Source organism: Patagioenas fasciata, chromosome 1 (assembly GCF_037038585.1).
Source record: "Patagioenas fasciata isolate bPatFas1 chromosome 1, bPatFas1.hap1, whole genome shotgun sequence".
Lineage (NCBI taxonomy): Eukaryota > Metazoa > Chordata > Aves > Columbiformes > Columbidae > Patagioenas > Patagioenas fasciata.
Genome location: NC_092520.1, coordinates 80,187,240 through 80,213,635, shown reverse-complemented (window position 1 = coordinate 80,213,635; position 26,396 = coordinate 80,187,240). Strand labels below are relative to the sequence as shown.

The 26,396-nt window shown below is 36.7% G+C and overlaps 1 protein-coding gene across 17 annotated transcripts in view; it reads right to left on the bottom strand.

Annotated features, from left to right (window-relative positions):
* ROBO2 (roundabout guidance receptor 2) overlaps nt 1-26,396 on the bottom strand; it is a 1,099,771-nt gene that overhangs the window by 396,959 nt on the left and 676,416 nt on the right. For all 17 annotated transcript variants that reach the window (XM_071809783.1, XM_071809771.1, XM_071809777.1 and 14 more), the window contains one exon: nt 14,879-15,205. In XM_071809783.1, the coding sequence (XP_071665884.1) occupies nt 14,879-15,205 (327 nt within the window). The remainder of the gene's footprint in view (nt 1-14,878; nt 15,206-26,396) is intronic.

The window sequence follows — 26,396 nt, the reverse complement described above, 5'->3', positions numbered from 1 at the left end:
CTTCCTCCTCTCTTATTACTTCCTACACAACAAATAACACACCTAGTAGAAAATCAGCTCCCTTTGTGAAGTACACAATTCAAATGAGAAACACAGGAATTATTCACTAATATCACAGGCTGAAGCACAGGAGTTTGTTTGGCTAGCCATTCCCACATTGTAGCAAAATTTTTCTATGGAAGAAAAGAATTAACTGATAAAAGAACTCTTGGTTATTGAAGACCTATGCAATCTCAAACTAGCTTTATGTTTAACACCCTGTGTCCCACACTTAAAAAGCATTTGTAGAAATATGGTGAGAAGACGCTATGAGGATAGATAATATTTCTCCATGCTTTATTGTTATAAATATTAAAAGAAAAAAATAGCCATTCATATTTTAAAGATCTGAATACAGAAGGCATGAGTGCTCCCTGAACCTCTTTAAAGTCAGAGACATTTGAGGGACCTTCTGTTCAGTGACAAGTAGACAAGCCAGCAGAGTAATTCTCCCCCAAGAGGAACGTGAGAAATCTCTTTAGCTTAGTAAGACAAGAACAAAAATTACAAGAACAACTACCACAGAAAACACCGAGGAGATGGATCTCAATTACTAGAGACATTCTGGGGGGAATAACTTCCCCAGCATGATAGCCACTGTTACTTTGCTAACCATGACAGTGCTCAGGTGTTCAAAATGGTCCTTCCTCTTCATTCACGGGATCTCCCAGGCATCATTTTCTCACAAATTTCAGTATAAGAAGCTTCTGATTTTTTTAAGCTAGAACTACAATAATGCACCATTTTCAATTGGGCTTAATCACAGTAATTTCAGGATTGGACTGTAGGAAAAACCCTAATCTTAGATAGGCTTCCAGTGAGTAATAAGATTTACTGTGTAATAGGAACTAAGTCTCTAAAAACATACCTGTTTCAGTACGAATTTGTTAGTTTTAGACTTAAAAAATAATTACATATTTTCTGCCTCATAAGTGTCCAGTTACTCTAAGTCCAAAATTCCTCCAACTCTGAAAAGCACTTCTATTTCTTGAGACACTCCAGGAAAAGACAAATATAAGTGAATTACAGCTTTGTAACTTACTAAGCTTGCTACTGACTCCAGAACACTCTTTAGTAGCTGGTGCTAATGGGTATTTTTATCAGCAAAAAAGATGATGTCCTTCTAATTTCTGTGACATCTGTCCTATCAATCCCGAACACAATGTTTCCAGTACCCATATCCATGATCATACAGGTAGCTGAGCATGTTATTGCTCTGGCAAATGCGTTATGAATTCTCAGATGATGAACTATGCAAAGGCCAAATGTCAGAGGTGATGAAACTGATAATCCATCAGTAATTTTCTACCCACCACCACAGCTCTGACCCATGAATGTATTTAATCACTGACTATTCCGCTGATCAGAAAGTGCCACAGTGTAAAGACAGTGTCTTGACAAAGACAGACACATCCTGAACCACTGTCACAACCAGAAAAGCGTTATCTCAGCATCTTACTCACAGATATATATTCAACCTGAAGTCACATTAAAGCAAAAAAGTTTTGTTTATGACAAAGTACAAAACTCCTCTTGTAAAATTTTTCCCTAAAAGAATAATCTTGGCAATATATGTCAGACTGATTTTTCTTGTAAACAGATTAGGTTCAAACCACCACCACAAAAACAAAACAAAACACACACACAAACCACTGAAAACCAAACTACACCCCACAAAAACACACACACACCTTTAATCATATCTGATAAATCAAATCCCAAGTAACACCCAATCCAAGCAAGGGGTGGTGCTTTTGTAGCAGGTTTTTCAGCACCTTTCCAGATGATAAATTCTGGTGTGGCTGCTGCCAGCCTCATGACTAAGAAGAATGGCAGGCCAAATCTTGCACCCTTCACAAAAGTCTTAAGCAAACTTTTCCTGGCATGCAAAGAACCGATCACATAGCAAGTGGTACTTTCCCCAGGTGTTCCTAAGGCAAAACAACATGCCTCCCCACCATTGGGCTATTAATGTCTCATTTTCCTGATGTTCTGTGTTGGCAGCCATGACAGAAAGCTTTGAACTTGTTTATTCACACTTGTTTAATCCTGTCTCCACACAGCACATCACAGCTTGTGGGGCTAGGAAGATGGATGAGTGAAACCAAGGCCACGAGAGGGTCAGGGTCATGATGTCACTGGATCTCATTAACTCCATCACTCACTGTAGCAGCCACTTCAGAGGTCACCTCAACCAGGGAGTTTGGGATATGTAGTGGAAAAATGGCTGGCACGAGTGTACATATGTTCCCTACAGTTCATGCTATGTTAGGAAAAAAGTATAGATCCTTACTTACACTGCCCCTTGAGCTCCTAGGGTTGTTTATAGTCTACTTGGTCAGAAAAAAAAAAATTTTTTTACAAGTATCCAATAGGTGTTACAGAAGCTTGAAGACTGAATAGAGGACCACTACAAATCAGAAAAAAAAAAATCAATTTAGCATTTATTCTGTAAGTATTTGCATACATATAGAATGTCACAGACTGGCTTTGGTATACAGTGAAAGTAGATGGAAATACATGCATACATTTTGTACCGCAGTTGTATTGTACACACTGTGTGCCTGAAAAAGAAGCTCCTCTGAAGCACAGACATACACCTCTGCACTGTCCATTACTTAGGTATTTCAATGTGCAATGACAGAGCCTACAGTGCATATGTATTTCACACATATATACACTTAAATTTACATATATAAAAATGTGATAGTTAAATAGCTGTATGCTGTACAGGTCCTAAACAATATTGTCAATACTTCATTATAATTTGAGAGTTCATATTCCCATAATTTTAGCAAATAAATATGTTCTTAATAAATTGCACATTATATCCTGTTTATTCACAAGTTCTGTATGTCACTGTTAGGAACTTGATGACATGCTGATACAAAACTCTTATTTTCCCATAGCTTTTACCTTCTGCTTTTTACACCCATTCCTCATAATGAACCATTCTGTAAAAGTGAAATTATTTCCAAGACAGACAAAAATTAGTATTATTAAACTATCTTTAAGTATCTCTGCATCATTGGAATAAAAGAACTGCGAGAGGGGTTTGATATGACAGAAACCAAGTTCTCATTTGTTTAGTGTGCAAGTGTATCATGAGAAAAGTGACATATAAACAATGTATTTATGATAACCAGTCAACATATTTTGATGAATGTCAAAATTAGCAAGTGAATTATATAAAATGTCGTCAAAGACAAGCCTTTATTCTAGCAAGTGAAAACAGGGAACTGCTGGAGAGAGTCCAGCACAGGGCAACAAAGATGATTAAGGGAGTTGAGCATCTCCCGTATGAGGAAAGGCTGAGGGAGCTGGGTCTCTTTAGCTTGGAGGAGACTGAGGGGTGACCTCATTAATATTTACAGATATATAAAGGGTGAGTGTCACGAGGATGGAGCCAGGTTCTTCTCGGTGACAACCAATGATAGGACAAGGGGTAATGGGTACAAACTGGAACACAAAAGTTTTCACTTAAATTTGAGAAGAAACTTCTCAGTGAGGGTGACGGAGCACTGGAACAGGCTGCCCAGGGAGGTTGTGGATTCTCCCACTCTGGAGGCATTCAAGACCTGCCTGGATACATTCCTGTGTAACCTCATCTAGGTGTTCCTGCTCCAGCAGGTGGATTGGACTAGATGATCTTTCGAGGTTCCTTCCAATCCCTGACAATCTGTGAATCTGTGAGCTCCCTACAATCTGACCAAGTTGTTTGATAAGAAAATCCAGTTAGAAAAAATATCTAGGTCTCTATTCCAAACTCCCCATTTCCAATTTCAAAACAAATGTCAAAGCAAGGGATTCAGTGGAGATATTTAGCATAATGACACTGGTAGGGAAAGAAGTAATTCTACAACAATTTGCAGATATGAATTGTACCATCACCACCAATTTTTTGTTGCTGGTTTTTTTGACTTTTTTTTTTTTTTAGAGGGTGGGAAGTGGTGGTGTTTGGTGGTTTGGGTTTTTGTGGGATGGTTGCCTTGCTTTTAGTTTTGTAAGATGTCCAGTTCTTAAAGACAAAGGAAGCCTTTTTGTTTGATTTTCTGCAATTTCTTTCCCTAGGGTTCACTTTCCAAAAAGTTTTTTTTTTTATATCAGGTGCCCCTGGGGGGGTGGGGTGCTCCTGCATCTTGCAATAAGATTGATAGAAACAAAGTTTACATTATGTATATAAGATCTATTAAAAAGGCCAAAATTTACAGGAACTAATACATTCAGAATCAGATGTTGCTTAAATGGAAAGATAATCTGAACAAAAGCATAAAGAAAGTCACCTGTTTTTTATAGTAGGTAGAAGGAGGGAAATAAAATGAAGAATTTCCCTCATATTCTTAATATATCATAACATATGTATCTTTAATCTATCATAACATATGTATCTTTAGCACCTAGAGTGGCTCAAATCACATTTCCCAGATGAGTCCCCAAACTGCAAACTACTTATTATCTCCCCCTCCAACAATCCAAAGAGTGAACATAATTTAATCAACCCAAGAACTAGACTACTTGTGGAAGACATAATTTCTTGTTGCTGATCCTAAATTTGAAATATAAAATAAATCCATAACAATGAGAAGACAGAGTTAGAAATAATGTAGATGGAACACAAAAAGCAAACACTTCCAAAAATAATTTCAAGTTACTTTTTTTTTGCTATTTATTGTTTAGTAGCCCAGATGCTTTGCTAGAAGAAAAAGTCATCCTGACATACCATGAAAATGTTCATTTAACTTTCCAGTTTGCTTTAGAACCTTCTAATTCATAACTAAAATGTGCTCCCATATGAGCTTTGTTATCAACTTAATTTAAAACATTCTAAATATTCTATACTTCAAGAGAATACTGAGGGAAAAGAAAAGGGCAGGAAAAGGGCAGGAAAAGGGCAGGAAAAGGGCAGGAAAAGGGCAGGAAAAGGGCAGGAAAAGGGGAGGAAAAGGGGAGGAAAAGGGGAGGAAAAGGGGAGGAAAAGGGGAGGAAAAGGGGAGGAAAAGGGGAGGAAAAGGGGAGCTCTTAACTCTGTATACACGTCTCTTTCATATTATTTTATCTTGCAGTAAAGATAACTAATATCTACATGATTTAAGTGACAGTGCTTACCCATACCAGATGCTTTCAACTACTACAGGTTTTCCACTACCTATGCCTTTTTTCTGATTCTAACCAAGAAAAACAACTGTACTTCCCCAGAATCCATGAGGGGAATGAGTCAAAGTGTTTAAGCTCTTGTGTTCTCCCAAACCATGTCTTTGTCTGTCACTATCAAAGACAGACCATTGGCCTAGGTTGATCAACTGGTGTGACCCAGTAGGGCATTCTGCTTCTGATGTAAAAAATGAAAGGCTTCCTGAAAACTCAGATCACAGTCCCAGCTTTCAAAACTAAGAAACAATATTGCCACCAAAATATCTCTGCATACAAACAGCTGACAATCTGCATATTCCAAAGTCTATATGTACCTGAAAAACCTGTGAAGAATTTCCATCATGGAAATAAATTGAAAGCTGCCATGAAGACGCTAATTTCTTTCACTTCTTTCACCGTTATTAATTTCTTCCATATAAGATAAAAACTAAGAAATTTTATACAACTACCTCAATGGTGCTCTTCAGGGCAAAACAGGAATTCTTACATTCTAACCACACCAAAAGTTGTATTTAACATCCATCTTTACTAAAACACAAAGTGATCATCCTCTTAGCTGTCAGCATTACGGGGTTATAATACTGTCACTCACCAAGTGCACTACATATAGCACTGAATGATGAATGACAAAAGTTGAAGTCAGAAGATTGCAATTCTTTTGTTCTCTTCCCAAGCCTACGTTCTTTTAAATTATACTTGTGTGTGAATATATACAGCAGATGAGGAAACACTTGCATACATTATTATCTAAAAAATAATCCAAAATATTAACAAATGTCAATTCTTTTGGAAGATTGCTACTTGTCCACTCAAACAAGCGATATTTTTCCTCAGTTTCCTATGTATGGATAAGTGTTTTGAGATTTTAACAGAAGCAGAATGTGAGTCAGTGAAACTATTACCTTCCCACAGCGATGTTCATATGGCTCAATCTTGCTGGGTTGGTATTCTGTTCATAGGCTAACAGAAACTTGTTTCTTTCCTACTTATTTCATCAAATGATTTTGTATAACATGTGGGCAAGAGGCAAGTTCAAGTCCAGTTTGTAGATGCAAAGTCCTCCAGCAAGACACAGATGGATTAAGAAACTACCAATTTTGAACACCAAGGCCACCTTCTACTTCAGCATCCAAGATTAGGCAACAAGCCCAGCAGGACCCAACAGGAAGAGCACACTACACAGGGACAACTAGATGATGTTGAAGACTAACGTAGGAGACATTTAATGAAGTGGAATAACAGAAACTGCAAGGTCATATGCTTTCAAACCAATTGCAGGGAAGTTTACTGTAAAGTAGAAGCTCATCTGCTGCAAATCATTAAGGAAGAGAAAGATCTGCATCAGATTACTATAGAAAGACTATGAGCTGCCCAACACTTAAAAAAGTTAAACATGATCACAGGACTTATAGATAAGAGAACAGTGAGGGTAGTTATTAACGTTAGTTCATAATGCACAGCATGCAAGTCTTGAAATATTATACACAATCTAGACACTTACGTCTCAGAAAATACATGCAGACTAGAACAAGTGAAGAATGACTACTAGATTCAAGAAAATATTTTCTAAGAAAACACACGAGCTTCTCTTGTTTAACTTAGCAATAGCTGAGATGAGAAGTGATACCACTGTGGTCTCTAAATACAAAGGAGAGAAAATAACTAAACTAAAGGAAAACCAGATCACAAGAACAAGCATAAATAAAGCATGTTTATATTGGAAACATTAGAGCTGTTTTTCTCACCACTGGAAGACAAATTCCAAGACAGTCTTCCAACAGAAACAGGGAACAGAGGGAGCTCTGGGATGAATGGGAAAACCAATCAAACTGCTTTGCAAAGTGCAGCGTCAAGTGTTTCTGAATGGAATTACAAGATACAGCTATGTAGAATACAGGGGACTCAGTGATTCAGGGCTCCTCAGTCTTTACATCTCTAGATCCCTTTGTACACTGGCAGACACATCTACAAGACATCAGAAAGTGACTGGGTACACCTCCCTCCTCTAACATGATGAAGGAATGTCCCAAGTATCAGTATACATTCACATTGCTGCCACGTGAAAAATTCAAGAAGAGAAGTGGAACAAACCCACCACTTCATTGCCCACATAAATGCCAAATATTAGAAACTTGTTCAAAGTATAACATCTGTGGGAGAACTTGAAGTGAAAGTATCACCAAAGCCACAATTAGATTTTAGTCCTCTAAGAGGAGGAACAGGGGAAGAACACACCTGAACAAAGAGAAAAAAAAAAAAAAGGAAGAAGGATAAATTCTGGTGTCCTCAAACTAATGTCATGATTACCAGAATTAAAAACTATACACATACATATATATGTATATATATAAAACATCCACCAATCTCACTGTAATAATTACTGTTAACTACCATAGTAATAAACTTCATTAGAATTGAGATCATGCAACATTTGCAAAGGAATGGTCTCAAGTTCTATTTCAAATAAGTACTTTTTTTAAGCCTATCTGACATTGCAGAATAGCACAACATATCTGAAGCATATGTCAACAATAGCTAATATTTCAATAAATATTCAAATAGTGCTGATAGGCTCCTGAGCAAAGGGAAGAGAGTTGTAAAAATGCAATGTTATCTTGTTCTTCTTCATTTCCCAAGTAAACTAAAAATCAGAGAAGTGTCAAGCAAAAAAAATCAGGTCAAAATGACACGTACACTAACAGATCAGCCAATAGCTGATCTCTTTCAAGGTTTCTGTAAAGTCATCAGTAGCTCCTTAGCTGTTGACATTTCATCAGGTAGAGCATTCAAAGATGTATAGACAGCAGGATTTGATTTAAAAAAAAACAATATCAAAGAGGAAGAAGGAAGCTGATAAAAATGAAATTATGAAATGTGCAAGAAATTAGTAGAAGCAGAATCAGATCGAGCGTGCTGCAAATATCTTCTAAAAACGAAACATTGAAAGTTCTCTTTCAGATGGGGGAAAAGGGTAGATCCTGGGCAGAAGAATTCAAGGAATAAATTAGAGATCCTACGGAAAGCTTCTCTAACCATTTCTGGATGTGAGAACATATTTCTACTGCAGGAACGCTGAGGATGATACTAGACTGTATGACTACACAGTGCAAGAGAGCACATTGCAAAGATGCACGCTCTGAAGGAATCAATTCACACAGTGGAACCAACGTGCAGCTGTTAAGGAAACTTTTCACTGGGCTGTACCCTTTTCAGCACACACAATCAGCTGAACTTAAGTGCTCACTATGAACACTCTTCTGGTAGCCAAGCCTGTTTGTTTTGTGTGAACCTGTGTTTCTCTTCAGAGCTAATTGTGCTGTGAACACATGCCAAAACAAAACAAAACAAAAACAACCAACCAAACAAAAAAACCAACAACACCACTATTGTAAGATGACAAATGACCACAGTATGAAAAGAGTAAGAAAAAGAAAATGGAGAACAAGCTCTGGAGAAACCTACAGTTACTGTACAGTTTTATATTATGACTGAAACCATATTAAATGTTTTTGGATGTACCATCAATGTGATAGCTCTTAAATGTGTGTCATTAGCATTTTTAGCCTTGAACTAAAAATTAAACCTGCATGTCCAGGTAGAGCTCAAAGGATAAGAAATGAAGATGTAACAATCCAATCATGAGTCTATATCCTAGTGGATAATGATGGGAAGTACTGGTTTTGCCCACATTGAAGGCATCAGTGCTGAAGCACAATCTTAAACAGCTTGTGAGAAAACTATTAATGACAGGCAATACAGTTTAGCTAATCCTGATGAAACACACCTCTATAGTAAAAATTCTAGTTCACTCTGGATACTGATAAAAAAAAAAAAAACCAAAAAAAAAAAAAAAACCAAAAAAAAAAAACACAAAAACCAACCAACCAAAAAACCACATCCTCTGAAATACCTAGATTTCTTATCACAGGTGAATTGACAAGTAGGAGAAACACATACTCAGCTAAAAGCTAAACTAATAAAGTAAACAATCAGAACTCATTTTTTGGCTCAAAATGAAACTTTGCAATTAGGCATCAGTCAGGTCTTGATTTAGCTGGTATGGCTTCACTTATCAGTACTGATTAACCTCTTTAATTTATAATAGTGACTGTAAGAATGAAATTATGTCCTATACAGAAATTACGTATTATGTAATGGTTTATAACAGTGGTATTCCCAATGGCTTCATCCCAACCCACGAAAATTGCTTATTGCAATACAGAAAAGGCTTGAAGTGTTCCCCCCACCTTATGAAATCGTCCTTTTCTCCAATTATCTAATCAGATATGATTTTATTTATTTTCTTCCATGAGGGGAATTTTATTTTCATTAAGTGTGCTGTGATAATAGTCATGGTTTGTTATATCTCTTCTTGGAGAAATGTAGAGTAAGGAAAAGTGTGATGCTTTTCAATGTCCTGATATGGCTCATCCACAGGACCACAGTCTCCAGCACTCAATACCTACAATAATTGCTTCTGTCTTGATGAAAGCAAAGGACTCCCAGCTCAGACAGGAAGCTTTCCACACGGTTGAGAAGAACAAGGGCAAGAGGGGTATAAGTAAATGAACAGGATCTACTCTCCACATGTGAACGTAACCCCAAAGCAAAAAAGACCTTGAAATTACGAGTAACAGAATCAAGAAAAATTTGTATATTTAAGTCATATGTTGAGGAGAAACTAGACTAAAAAAATCATACACTCATTTCACAGTCACATACATTGTGCACTGCTCCCTACTTTACAGGTGATCTTTACCCTGAATATCTCAAGTAAAATTATTAAGTCCATTATTATGGACCTATTGCAGCCTTTTGCACATGCTCCAGCAAATAGTCATTGGCATTACAATACAGAGATGATTGCATAGCCTATATTTTATACTTCTCAACCTTTATTCACTAAATATTAAAACATGTCTCTTTTATTCGTAAAATTACTGTCTCCCATGTTTAAGATCTGGCTTATGCTTGCTTTGGAATACACCTGTGACTCTTCACACTAAACTCACTGTACTACCATAACCTCTCTTTTTACAGATAAAAACATAATTCAGATTTGGATCTAACATAAACAGGATCATTGTATTTGGAAAGCATTCCAAAGCCTGCTATTCAAGCAATCTGTGACATATAAATAATTCAAGACCTCTTCTTTCTCCAAACTATTTCAGTTCAAGCACAGACTCAGAAAGATGGAAGCCCAAATTTATACTGCCATTACAAAATCCAATCTATTTCTGGTTCTCCAATTGAATTATGACTCAGAGTCTTCCACTGTTTTCTATTAGCACCAGCCCACATACTCCTACCCTTTGCCAACTCATGCAGAAAAGAATCTTATTTGTGAATATTCCGGAGCTTTATTTTTATATTAAAATGGCAACAAATCTCAGCTAATCTGAAAAGCTTCATATTTTCTTTTAAAGGAAAGTAAGGTAGAAAATTGGTCTTTTTTACCCTCCCTTGACCCCTGACCTTTGAACCACAACCTCCTTGCCACTAAAGCGCTCAACACCTCATTTAATCTCTCCTCGCTGCATTGGCACAGCACTGGAAAAAGAAAAGGGAAAAAAATAATCTGGGGACTTCATCAATTTTTCATGAATTTTCATTTAGGCCAAAGCCCCCTCTTACAGTGGTCGATAGATCAAGCTGCTGTCACATATTTAACACCTGGGGCTACAGCTGCTCTCTCTGGGGGCGGCCGCTGACTCAGGGTAGATCGAAGGCAGCCTGAGTCAGTGCGAGGAGCCTCATGCTCAGTCTGTTGCTCACATGTGGCACCCCAGTGCTTGCAACTGAAATCCTAGCTATGGCCACTATCGCAAATGCGTCTCCTGATATTCCCGCTGGAAAACTTGACCACATAGGTTCAACCAGTTCAATTCTTATGCCGTGAACAACCGTGCTTTTATTTTAAAACTTCTGACTTTCAAATATGAAAGCAATTTCATAAAAGATCAAACTATTTCAAGCCTACTTCCCTTTCTGAAATCCACCCAAGAAAATCTAAGTATCAACATATTTCAAATAACGCCAACCCTTGTTGAGTTTCAATAAAAAAACCTGTAGTACACAAAAATCATAAGAAAGACATTTTACTCTTTCGAATACAATTCTTTGTAGTTGTTTTAGGGCTAAAACATTTATTTTTAATGATTTACCCATAAAACATACAAATATTACATGAGAATTTGCCACATGCACAGGGGAAGAATGGGTTTGCTGCTAGCATTAGCATTATTTTTTCCTTCTGGGAAGCTCCTACTGAAAAAAGCAACCCACGCAAAGCAAACCATTGATTAACACATTAAAAGAAGAATGAAATATATGAAGTCATGTCAATCCTAAACTGTCCATTCAAACACTATTTCCCTATTTCTTCTTAAATGTCTTCTGAAATAAAGACTTTCTAAATTAAAAGGTAAACAAAATTTCTAAATGTACAATCTGCATGTGAATGCTGTTTTTTAATTAACTTCTCAAATAGCAGTTCACAGTTTCACTGTCACAAAGGAATTTTTTTGAGGACATACATCAGCACAAAAATATCTGTCCTTGACTGTATGCACGTGCTCTAAATAGGCACGGATTTAAAAGCACACTTAAATGGTTTGGATGGACTGCTACCTACATTCATCATATCTGGGAAAGACATTAACTGCTACATGATCAGAAAGAGCTTAGTGACTTCTTGCAAAACTTTCAAAAAATCACTTCAAAAGCACAAGGGACAAAATGATTGCATTCAAGATGGGCCACACTATGCTCTGAATCACTATATGTCCCAAATGAATGTCACTTAAGAGTTTTTCTTTTGTCTTTACACATAAATATGGATACATCAGATTTTTCAATCCCAGTGTTTTTGTGGCAAGTGCACACAGACAGGGAAGAAAAAAAAAATAGAAGAGAATGAACCGCAGTTAACACTGTTTATCATCTGAATGAATAAGCATGAACACACTTAAGAGATGTATAAAGCAAATAAATATTCTTCATAAACCATTCGAAAGTTGCAAGTGAATGTTATTGGTGACTAACAAGTTAATAAGCAAAGTGAAACAATTACTGATTCTTTCACTAAAACAGCAGACTCGAGCATTTTAAACCCATAAAAAGCAGCAGTTTGTCTTTACTGGCACGATTTGAGGCCACCTACAGTCAGATAATAATCCAAAACCCCGTTGTCAGCAACGGACAACCGTCGTTTTTCTGGTGATGAAAGCAGCTTGGCTTAGTGTGGAAAGAGCAGTTTTCAACACCAGTATAGATAGCACAAGCAAGACCCAACCGCATGAGGCTGTGCCGGCTGCCACAGATGGGGCTGCAGCACAAGGGCAACTCCAGAGTTTTCAGCAGCAGCTGAGAACAGGTGAACAAGGCCTCACTGCTGACAATGAGCTGTCAGCAGCAACTCATTTCCCTAGTGGGCAAACAGCTGCTGCAGACCTGCCCATCTTCTTCAGCACAGAAATGGTGACATTAGTAATACAGTTAAAAGCCTTAAAATAACTGTTCTCTCAAAGTCACTCAAGAGCTTGATTTAGAACCAAAAATCATATTAAAAAGTGTCTAAAAACTAAGAGAAACAGGGTAGTTTTGCTACTGTTCCCCAAAGGATACCTTTGATATGCATTGAGTACTGCCACATGTTTTTAAAACCAGGAAACATAAAGCCAGCAGAATCTCTAAAGTTAAGTAAACAAGAAATGTACATATTATTTACATTTTTTTCTTTGATTAATATCTTCCTGTAATCACAGCCATGGTATCGCTCAAGAAAAGGCAAAGTAGTGTTGGAGTGGAACAGGAGTGCCTGCTATTAAATTTGCCATTTAACTGAGGAATTTAGTCAGCTGAATTTCTAAGCTATGAAAACAGTAAAATAATATGGTGTCAGATGCATGTTGCTATTGCAAAAACTTTGGCTATGGTTTTAGATCTCAGGTTTTGTGTTCTACGATCCTGCTCTAAAATACCTCTGACAATGAAACACAGTGTTATTATTTTTAAAGTTGTCTTCTATCTCACACACAGTTCATGCATGACCTGCCACCAGCTACAGTGGTTAAAACACTAACTCCAGAGACTGGGGATATTGTAACAGGAGTCAGCAATCACTGAAGTAGGATCAGTACAAACTAATGAAATACACAGTGCCTTTAAATTTAAAAATAATGAGTCACTTTAATTTGACTCAAGGTATAACTTGAAGCATCTTCTGAACTTTGACAGGACATGCCAGTCTCAACAGGACTGCAATAAAGATTTCAAAGTGTCTCTCAGATAGTTTACAAAACACAGGTACAAAGACAGACATAATTTAGTAAATTTATCTGGAGTCATACTCACCCAGATTCCAGCCTTCCTCAAATCCGCTGTCCTCTCAATTCCTAAATACCTAACACAACTAACTTTCTGTGATGCCTTTATTGGCAGATAACGTATTTACTCATGCCTTGAATGTGTGCCAACACTGTTTTCATTTTTCATTTGAAACAGTTCTGAATCTAGATTTTGACAAGTGAAAGGTAGTGCAGAAGTCTGTTCTACTTGACCTATACCACCATCTAAATATTTCAAAATTTTCTGCATTTTCTGCAACTTCTGAGAAGACGGAAGCCTCAAGATCACATAACATTAGCTATACAAGTTTGCAGATTGCATCGGGAATAAAGATTTCTTGTCTGTGTTTGGTTTTTTTTCTCCCCTTTAAACCAACATATATTTGAATGTGTACTTAAATCCATTCTTTATCAACTAAGCAATACAAGTTTGTGCTAAATCCTTATTTCAAACACATTTTACCCGAACTACTGCCAGATGAAGAAGTGTTGGGGGGGGTGAAGTTCAGCAAAAGAACAGCATTTTTAAGCCTACTACAATACACCTTTAGGTGAAGATACACAGTTACCCTTAGTTGATATTCTGAAAAGATTAGTATTTTTCAACCCATATTACCAAGCAGCAAAAACTAATCTACAACATGTATTTTATGTATGATGAGCTTGTTTGCTATGTGAAAATAATGAACATGTCTGCTAACACTACTGGAAGCAGATCATGCATTCGGGTGGTCTCTGAAAGAGCCGTGACGGCTCCTCTGTTAAGACAAAGACAATCGATAAAGAATAAGACTGCTCTGGATGATATGAGAAATGGTCAACAATTTCACTTGTCATTCACATAATGAATGAGGCGCGTATCAAGTTTGTGATAGAGTAGCATATATTGAGTTTTCCAGCACTAGAGAACATGAGTCACCAAGAAGCTGTCTGCTTCTGTTGAGGTAACAGATGACTAGATAAAAAGAAACAGACAGTGCACCTTATATTAAATGACAGGTATTTTTCCACATTAGTTTCAGTATAACCAACTTCAGTCATAATTTAAAAATTAGATTATTCTTTAGAGGAAGATTAGCCTTTGTCCATGTTTGTGCCAATCATGATTACACACTGGTTAGAACCTTGCTTCAGTATAAATCATGTATTCCGTATGGTCACTGCTACTGTATAAATGCATGCAGAAATGCATTGACTAAGAGCTATAGCTAATGACAGAATGCCATAGCTATTTACATTTGTTATCTCCTAGACTACTGACTGCATGCAAGTGCTGGATGACAACATAAAAGCAACTATAAAACTTTACAAAATGTTAATTACATAAAACTACTCACATGCCACTTCTAGAGATGCATTCCGACTCACAGCTTCTCCAAGATAGTTCCTTGCTACACAAACGTAACTTCCTTCATCAGGTTTACTCCTGCGTCCGTGCACAATACGTAAGAAAAATAAAGATCCGCTGGGCAGCAGCATGCGGTGGGAGCGCGGATCATCCTTGTCCGTTTCCACTCGCTCTCCATCCTTGTACCACTCAATAGTAGGAGTCGGCCGTCCTTCAGCTTTACAGTTCAGAGTTGTTGGCTCTCCTTTGGAGACTATCACATCTGAAGGATGCTCAACAATCCGTGGTGGAAAGTCCTCCTGGCGAAGACGGGATCCTAGAGAAAAAGGAAAGAGGGAGGAAAGAACAACATATTTTAACTCAGGCTTCACAAAGAGTTCTCATCACTTACTCTTTCAATACCACAAAAATTGTCAAATAAAAGAAAATATGAAAACTTGTACACATCTGATATTGTCTTGCCTGATATCAGAAACTGTATCAGAGACTTTCAAAGCTAAACACCTGAGTTGGACTAGAGATATATACTTCTGATTATCCAAACCAGACTAGGCTAAAAGAAGGATCTCTTATCCATACATACTTTACAAAAAATTTTCCTTGTTCCAGTAATCTTTCTATTTACATTTGCTTCTAGGTATCTGTGTGCTTCCAGATTCCCCTTACGGCTACTGCTCTGCCATCCTTTCATCCACCAGACTCAATAGATGGACATCCACAAGCACTGTCTTACCACCCATCGATTAACAGTTCTTTGTATTTTATATGTATACTTTGTATCCCTTTTCCAGAAACAGCACAGGTATGGAAACAGAAGGAAAAAAAACCAAAACAAAAACAAAAGACACAATAAAACACCGCACCAAAAACACACAAACAAACAAAAACAACAACAACAACAACAACAACAACAACAACAACAAAGAAAGAAAAAACCAAACACCAAACCACAACTGAAACCTGAAAAGTATTCCTTCCTTCAAAAATTTGTAGTACAACAGTTGGCAACTTCAACTGTTTGAAGTGTCAGAAGTCATTCATGAGCTCTATTTTTTATTTGGAAATCTCAAATGTCAACTGCACTTCAGAAATGTTCAGTGGATTGTGGGCATATGCACACATACACACACACACAAGCACAATAGGGGCACACATGCATCAGAAAGTGCACTGCATACACCAGTGTCTCTGCGAAGTCTTTATCAGTCTGTTTTAGTTCATCTTCTCTCTGCATTCATAATTTCCTTCACATTGCTTTTTGGTGTCCATAATATTTTATTTACAAATGTACTTTCTAACCTATTTGCAATACCTCTGAATTCCTGTCAATGTTGCATTACAATCCTGGTTATATGGTTACTGAGAGCTTCAGCAATTCTACATAGCACAATGTACCAGGAGTCTGGAACCCTGAATTATCCCTGAGTGCACTCCAGAGGCTCAGTCTGAGTGCAGCATACATTGGAAAGGATGTAGTTACAGGTTTTCCACTAATTTTTTTTTTTTTCAGTACTAAGGATTAAGTAGAGATATGAATCCCTCTATCACTGGAAAGTAATATAACCCAAAGTACCTTCTTCTTTCAGTTGCCCTCCAGAATACTATTTTTCACTTTACAATACTGATGACAAATATGCCATCATTAAGCTCTCAGAATTATCAGAACAACTAGGTGAGGATAATACTGAAGTTTCTGAAATAATAATTTTGTGCCCTCTACAACAGCAACTTTGTGCCTTGCCATGTACTTTTCTGTGCAGCCACTTTCACACACTGTTCTGCTGCCCTTCTGCATGTCCTTCACATTCAGCTGCCTTCTGCTGCTTCCCTGCCCTGGGCAGTGGGAACCTGAACACTGTCCTCCACCTTCTCCAATGAAGTCTTATCCTGTCACTCAAGTCCTGGAATAAGGAAGAGTAGTGCTGGCAAAAGGGAGGCCCTATAGAAGTAAGGTATGTGGAAGAGATTGGTGCTGGGTCCACCATCCTGGATAAAGTCCCAACGCCAACCTTATATTACAGCCTTTACCATGTAACACAATTTCACTAAGTTACAGCATCCCAAACCTCCACTGAATGCTCATCAAAAAATTCACTGATGATACAACACTAGCCAAATGCTGCAAAACCCTTTTTCTGAAAAAGAAAATAATTCTTTTACAATTGTTGTGCTCCTCAAGTAACAGCCATTAACAGAAAATTGTACAGATGAGTAAATGCAAAAATAGTGTCACTCAACAGAAAACCAAAGTCCAGCAGCCCTATCTTCGGCATCAATGACTAAGATGTAGTGTATTTAATTAGACTATATTAGCCTGACAAACAGATTTTTCTGCAACAAAAACATTGCAGTAGTTCATGCGTCTACATTGGTTCTCAAAAATGAAGTCAGCTCTCCTAATTGCTAGCACAAATCACCTTTTCTAGAATGGATCTTGAAAATCCTTTGAGTGGAGTGGCCATGTTAGTAAAATTGGACTGCACTTCTTAAGTATACGGTATATCAGCTTCTGCAGGTTAGTGAAACATTTCTCTCAATTTTCTGATTAGCAGTTTTGCTGAGTCATAAAGAAGCAATTTAACATCACTATCTTAATTATATTCTTGGCACTACATATTTTGAAATATTGTCAATGCCTACGATAGTTAAAAGGAAAGGAACAAGGACCCATTCTACAGAGGGAAACCACCTTTGGATATCTGCTTTACTCAAGTCATTAAACTGAGGCTTGCCATACCAACAAGGTGTTACATCACTGCTGCACATATGGACTCTTTCAGTGGCTAGCAGGTTCTATTATGACTATAGTAAAGTTATCCATAATCTGTACTGTCAGTACACAGAAAAACCCACAAACAACTTATACCTAAGCACAGATAAAGTTAGAGCATTCTCCATTCTGTTAACAAAAAGACATTTAAAATCTAACAGCAGAGCTTGCAGTTAAAAAGTGTCTCTAGACCATGACTCCATACAAAACATTGAAAAAGACTAAAATCACCATCTAAAAGATTAAAAATTTCACAGTACGTGGGATGAAATAGCAAACTTCATACATTGACTAGACACGTATAATACTCCACATAAGTCTACCAACTTACTTCGTTCCTTATTCTCAAAATAAACAAAAACCCATGAGTTGTTTCAATAAATTCCTACTAACAGTATCAGTAACAACATCAAACCTGAGATGTTTCTGAAACTTTAAAGAGCGTTAAGTCAGAGAACAGATGTGACTATATTTTGATAAATGGTTAGCAGTGTGAAAAAGGTAGTTGCAAAAAATGTAAAATGCAAATCCAAACTATGAGTTTACACATATACAAAGGTTTGTTGATAATGTTCAAAAGTCAAAGTAGTATCTTCTAGAGAGAATTACAGGCCATGTTAAATCCTTCAAAATGGGCTTTTTCCCATAAAGAGTTAAGCCTTCCACCTTATACAGCCCAACTAAAAAACTCTCCTCAGATCATAATAGGATTTATTCTTCCTCTTTGGTACTGATGCTTATCACAAAACTATTGTTTACCTCACTTTACCTAATTAAGCAATTTGTGCTCAAAAAAGAGTTGAGATGTGGGCAGCAGAGACCATGCCAATCAGCAAGGAGAAAGGCTCAAGCTGTGTTTTGAGGAGGGCTCATACCAGGCATTCCTGCTATGCCTGGGTGTACGTTCAGCTATCTCCTGCTCCAAGTTATTTCCTTCAACATGCACTTAAGAGGGGGGAAGAAAAACACACACAAGAAATCTATCCTGGAGCACAGTAGACTCACTCCCTCCTTCAAAAACTGAACTGAGCACCTACAGCTATTCCAGAAGGATACTCCGATTTAGAAAGAACAACTCCATTGTCTCTCTTCTGGTAGACACAGCCACTGTTGACATGCCAGAAAGTGACAGCCCCAAATGGTGTTTTCCTGGTGGAGTTTTGATCCCTCCACTGTGGCTCTCCTACCCTCCCCATACCTCCCAGTACTCTTACAAATGCAACCTAATTTTGAAAGAGCAGAAAAATCATTAACCTCATGAGCTAACTGGGCAGAAGATGATACTTCTACTAAAGGGTGAGATGGAACCACAGTCTACTCAAGATGACATGTGATTGCACTGAAAGCAGGCAGCTGGTGGTGTATCCTGGACTAGCCATGCAATTTCCTTCTCCACTTTTCCCTCAAGGATTTCCAATCTAGGAATATCTCATGTATGCACAGAGCGTGTGAGTTTAAGAGTCCCTAAGTAGTCGTTACTATGATGGACTGCGAAGACTTCAAATTAGGTGTTACATGCTGTTGGGCAAAAACCATGCCTTTGTAAAAAGCTACAATATCATGGCTAACTGAAAGCTGCCATGAAGCCACACTTACAAAAAGGAGAGCAATGACACTTACTTGAATACATACTTAGAGTGCTCCAATGCTTACTGTACATCAATGTTCACACAGCTGTTGCAGAAGATCGGTTATTACACATCTTGAGAAGATTAGTTTCATATACACCTCACCAACTAATTCACAGAAAACGTTTTAGGCTCAACTTTTTGCTTACTACTTTTCCCTTAAAACCACTGTTCAAAACTAAAAAACCCAAAACATACCCCAAATAAGATAATGTGCAAGTCTATAGTATTCTACCTTTAATATTAATGTTCATATTGCAGCATTAAACAAGAAGTTACTGAGATTACTCCAACAAAAGACAGGACATAAGCCATCTGTTTTCAACTCACCTCTCTACACTCAAACAAAAACAAAGAAAAAAGAACAACAGATGAAATTATAAAATAATTAGATATAGTGACATTCCATCTTGATGCTATATTATCAGGCAAAACACACACACACACAAAAAGCACAGAAAATAAACACAGAATTCATTCAACATAACCTCAGTGTCATCTGGAACACAGCTAATCACCCGCCCCAGCAATATATGTGTGATTCTTAGTTTTGTGTTTAAGAATCTAAGCTAGAAAAAGATGGATGAGGATGGTTTACTCTATGTGGTGAAGGTACAAAAAATCTCATTGTCTTTGGATTTCAAAAGTAGTTCAATATAATAGCATGGGGCAGAGTCGTGTGGTGGAAACAAGTAAATAAATAAATATCATTCTGCCATAATGGTGTTGAAGTTCCTGATAAATCTCTGCTGGGACCACACTATAGCCAAACCACCATACCTGTTTACATTACTTTACTAGAGAGCTCAATATTATCTCCTTCAAAAAGCTTTTTTATGAGGATAAGGCAAAGAAGGAAGGAAGTGGCATCTGCAGCGTAGCTTCTGATATCTTCTGATTAGAAACTGATGAGTAGAAATATTTCAGACTCTTTCAGAAAATATGGCTTTGGGACAGAGGTAAACTGATGTAAATGTCATAGTACAGTGGATACTACCAGAGCTAGAAAACCTAACATGAGTGAGGTACTCAGGCAATATTTCATTTGTAACCAAAGGGAATCTGTAAGTTTGGTAGTCGTCTGTGGGGAAATCAGAACTACTGCTAAGTAGCAGGAGACAAATGATGGAACACTATTAATGCACTGCTTTTTCCCACATGCTACGTTTTCACCTTAACAGATTAAGACACTTTCATTGGTTTCTTCCCAGGCAAACAACAAAGTCAAATAATATTGCTAATTTTTTGCTACTCTTCACCTTCACCCTGTTTGCTTTTATTAAATTCACAAGCCAGCTCTGACTTAAAAGAAAAAGCTTATAAAACTATTAAAAAAAAAAAAAATCATGTTCAAAGGTACTTAGCCAATAGTAACATTTATTTCAGTGAAAAGCTCCATAAAATTTTCCAGTCACTGGAGTAAATAAAGAGTAAAATATTGAATCAGCGAAGTCTAGCTGTTATAATTATTATTTCATTTTTGCTTCTACCAGTATATACTACTACTTCTACATAAATGTAGAATCTTTCCAGATTTCATAAAGAATATATCTGAAATTCCTATGGTAAAACACAATTTACAGTCTACAGTTAGTGAAAACTAAAATATAGATCATGAAATCCTGTATCAAATTGTTCACTATGCATTAATGCTACTCTGTTGCATGTTTACTTGTGAATAAAGTCACCTTTATCTTAAAGTGAACATCAAGTTACCAACTTGCATAATCTAAGATACTGCAAGGCAATGTTTTGACACTCTAACAAACAGCTTTAATATTCAGATACCAAAGCCTGCTAACTACTGATAATTGCTGACCTGATAAATGTTGACTGATGGGAAATGCTGTAGTTCTCCTAATAATAATTTCTGACTTTATAGATTTGTGATAAACTGTCGCTTCACAGGTAATGAGCACTCTTGCATTCATATTTACCTTCATGTGAATCATTTCTGCATCAGTCATTGCTAATGTCTATAGAGGTCATGACACTAAACAGGTGAACTCCTGCTTCATACTAAAGCCAAGCCAGAGGGAGCTGCTGGAGGAAACACTTTGCCACAAAAAGGCAAGAGGAAGCTCCAGTTATCTGGATGTCCAGATGCAGCACATGCATGGAAATACATTCACCACCTACTCTTATACTCCCCTTCCTGTCTTATGAATTTGTATACTTACATACTTCCCAAAGTAGTGAAAGAAAGTAAAAAGTGAGCAAAGTTGACAAAAGGAGAAAAAAATCTGGACTGTATATTGTACTTAAGGTGTCTGAAGACACTCTGTTCTTCCATTTCCGCCGCTGTAATTCAATCCAGATGTGCGGGACAAGACATTCCCTGAGAATCACGTTCAGGACTACTCTTTTGGAAAGTGTAAAAGATGACAGTCATTCATTTTGACCAGTTCAGTACCATCAGTGTTGTGAGTCAGACTGTCTCTCATGATTACCAACAAACCTCATGGACTTGTTATAATATGCTCTGACTTCCTCGTAAATTTCCTCAGAGATTCCAATGTACCACATAGTTAGGGCTGCACTACTGGCATATAAGCAGAACAACTACTATTTTCAATTTAGCTTGGCTGATCCTATAGCCAAATAACCCTAAAATAAATAAATAAATAAATAACTTTCATAATACAGATCTTCAAATTGCCTTTGAGGACCTCCTCAGTACTCTCTCTTCCTTTCTGACTTTATCTCCACCTGTTACTGCTTTCCACCAGTGATTCAGCTGTATGATATATTGTTTATTTGCATCTTTTCACCTCTTTTCCAGCTTTTTCCTACTTTCTACAGAAAAGCTCTTCCTAAGCTGATCTCTAAGGCTACTACTCCTTTTATACTCTTTCTGAAGGCTCATATTTTCATTTATTTAATATTCCAGAGACATGGTTTTAATATATTTGGATTAAAGGAAAAAAAAAAAAAACAAACAAAAATAAATTAAAAAAAAAAAAAAAAAACAAAAAACAAAAAAACAAAACAACAAACAAAACCACACTACCACATACACACAAAACAGGACCAGATTTTCAATAACACGACTATAAGCCATTTAACACTACACATACCAGACATCATCCCTAGTACAAAGCTGCCACCTACTATTCTGTCCCCTCTACTGTTCTCATTTTATTGCTATGCAAAGAGAAGTTTAAAATATGAGGTACTACACAAAGGAATACATCCCATTTGAAACATTTTCAGTTCAATAGTTCTGAAAGGTCATGCTTAACAGGTGTATTATATATTTAGTTCAGAAAATAAAAAAAAAAATGCCTGAAAGATAACCAAACTTGAAAGACAAGTTCATAATACATGCTTTATTATAAAACAGTAGTATAATAAAGAAACATCAACCAAAAAAGTCACACTGACATTTCAAAGCTTATGCCTGCTGCAAGTGAAAGCCATCAATATTATGTCTGAGAGATTATTAGCTTGTTCTATGCTTTTGATAGTATTTTGAATGCATTCCTTATGAGAGTTTTGCTAACAAAACATTCTCACTCAAACAATGCAAAATGCCTCTTTATCAGGAAAAGAATAAGCAAAGCTGTAATAGGAAAAAAAAAATCCCCTGCAACAGGAAGTAATAGATGAAGGAAAGAGAAGGCCTGAATATATTTGATTTTACTTAGAGGGCAGTTCCAAAGGTATATTCTAATGCCAAAAAACCTTCTTTTATACTAGAATCTTGAGTTATTTTCACTGCACAAAATGAGAAAAAAAAAAAATCTGAAATTAAGGTATGAAAATCACAAGCAAAAGAACAATGTGCTTTAAAGACAAGATGATTAGTTACAACAGTCTCTGCAGAATCTTTTCTGGCTTTGTGACCAGGTTTAGGTTCTCCTACCCTTATACAGACTTCTGAATGAGATAACAATAAGCTTGAAAAAAAGAGACTCCTGCAGCTACTTAGTTAAATCTATCGAAAGACAGTCACAGTTACTGTTCATTTTCCTGCTTCTTCATATGTCTTGTTCCACTTAGGAAGTACTTATCAGAAACACTTATTACACATATCTGTTAGATATAATGAATAAGTATGTTGCTTTCACTACCCTTTTAACCACAGAACTGAATGAAAGCAAGCAGAGATCTCAAATAGAGATCCAGTCTGTCACATCCTAGTTCGAAGAAAAGATAATGTATAAAAAATTCAAGATAATGAGAAAACTCAACTGGAGTACAGACTGATGCACTGGCATCAGGCTGATTATCCTAGATGCATTCCTCTAGGTGAAGTGACACGGTAAAGATTGCATTTTCAAAATGTATACTTTACAATCTCTCCCCCTCCCCTGAGATTTAGCAGGTGGGAAAAGACTCCAGTGATACGACTGTTTCCAAGGCAAGGTTTTTGTTCAAAGCCGTACCAGCTATCACAAGGTCCTCTGAAAGCTTTTCCTCAAGCAAAGTTAATCCATTAAGCAACACATCCTAACTTCCCCAGGACATGTATCTGCAGATAAGCCACCTTTCCTATAATGCACATCTGCCAAGAAGCGATAGCAGGCAACACTGACAAGAGAGATCAATAACGGTCATTAAAAAGATTTGACCAAATCTTATTGGAAGGATGATTCCATTACATTGCTCTTGTATAAATCTGTGACTTTGCTAAGCAAGGTGTAATTAACTGTAATCGCAAAGAAACACTGCAAACATAATTTTTTTTTTTTTTTCCACAATAATCCAGTATAAACACTCTATTCTTGTATGAAATTATTTCAATGCAAGCATTCCAAAATTGCCATAAAGACTTATTGGAAATATATTCTAATTCACTTTTTTTTTTCCCCTCAATTTTTTTCTCCTCACACACAAACATACAAGCGCCACACTTCAATTTTGGGGCAGAGGGAATAATAACAATTACCTGATCTGCATTACAGGACAAAAATCAGAAAAAACAGCACAGAGCAGAACAGTTCTATGGTGTTTTTAATAGTGTAAATTGCATTTAGATTAACAAGATTGCTAATGAATCGTTTCTCACATAATAAAAAATAACAAAAATCCATCTCCCTTTTCATACAGCACTTCTCAGAAGTACGTTAATATTGCTTGTGTTGCAAATAAGTGAGTTACATTATTTCACCTTATATCTCAATGCATGTGCTGTGCTTTGTAATTTATTTTTTTTTTTCAGTCTTACCACTCCTCACAAATTGTTGCATTTCCACACACTGCTTGTGGTGGAACACAGCATGTTAGGGGTACATTTACGAGAGGAGTAACGGCATGATAACCCTGAAAGCTGGTATATAGACTCACAGAGGAATCATTTTTTTTCCAGGTTGAAAAGCAATGTTATAAATACAAGTCACAACTTCAATGAGAAATTTACATTGATTTGTTTGTTGCAAAGCCATGTGATTTAGAGTTCAGTCAAGAAGTGAAACATGCACAATAGCTATGCTTCCTGGAAGCAGATAACAGGAAACTACTTAATAATACTTCATAACACACTAACCCCCTCTGCACTCCAAAAAAGAAAACCCTACCAAAAAAAACCCACAACAAACTCAAACCACCCTTACTTAGAGGTTTTCTTCGTCAAAAAATAAAAGATCTGGCTTTTGAAACAGTTGTTCCAATTCAAGTATGGGTTTCATTAACATTCACTGACTGAACAATAAGATGATAAAAATCACTTAAAAATGCAATTAATAGGGAGAGAAAATGAGTTCTTCCAGGTATGAAAAGCAGAAAAAATAAAAAGTTTCTGTGTGTATGTCTTGGTATTTATCTGCCATGTGTAAATACCTACCATGTCTATATTAATATATCTACACACATACAATGTACAGACACACATATATGAGCCAGATGATGTTCAGAGGTCCCTTCTAATCCAAATCATTCTATGACATATACACAGCATGTAACAAAAGCATCAAACAGAGAGCAAGAGGTTTTTTTCTCTCGTCTCATCCAGTAGAGCTCAAGCACAACAGCTCTTCCCTTGGGAGCCTTTCCAAACCACTCTGGAATTTAGCAAAGTAAAGCATAAGTGTATGCCCAACACTACCAAACATCTTTTAGCTCTGTTCCAGGTCAATGATGGAAGGAAAATCAACAGACATTGTTTATAAACAGCAAAATATCTTATAATACAATTAGCATATTACCATCATAGCACTGGGGAACTAACAGCGGCTTCTTCTGAGTCAAAGGGAAGCTTTTTGTCTTCCCACATACCAGTGTAAAAACCAATGGCTAATTAGAAACAAGTAAACTTTATACTTTTACCACAGGCTCTCCAAAGTCTAAAACTTTCTATTCATAGATGATAATGACCATCTAAGACATTATTAAAAAATAAATTATTTTAAAGCTTTAAAAGTGAGTAAACATGAAAATACATCTATTTCAACAGTATTAAACTGAAATGACACCTACAAAAAAAAGCTTTCAAATGACAGTCTGGTCCAGATCCCTTCAAGAATCGTAAGTCAAATAGCTATCAGATTAGGATACAATTGGCACAATCTGTGTAATCAGACTTTGTAAGTAAAGTGTTAGAGAAATTAAAAAAAAAAAAAAAACAAAGATGGTTCTCCAATTAAGAACTTTCAACTTCCCTTCAAAAAGTGTCTTCAAATAATCTCTAAGTTACCGACCTTTAACTGTCATATAAGTATTTTGACATGCAACTCAAAATTTTCGCAGTATTGTGCCATTAGAAACAATTTTGAATCTTGCCTGTGTTTTAGTTCTGATTAATAATCCATCTTCACAACACAACTGTAATATAAATTTTGACAATATTTTTAGGTGAGCTTGACAGTTCTGACAGCCTAACTTTTACAGCAGACTACAGATAGAGCTACTTCAGCCAAGGAAATTTACTTTCTTATCTCTTCCTTCATCTTCACACTCATGAAAACCCTCTGGTGCCACTAACAATCCAATACCCCAAAACCTGAAAAAAAGACTTTGATATCTCCCAGCTAGCCAAAATCCCCCATGCAGCAAATAGACTGACATACCTAAAGGTACCTAGGGTAATCAGAAGCAATACAGTTTGGTCCACCTAGATTTCAAAGCAGCTATCCTCACACAGTGCAATCTAGAAAAATCCTACTAAATTC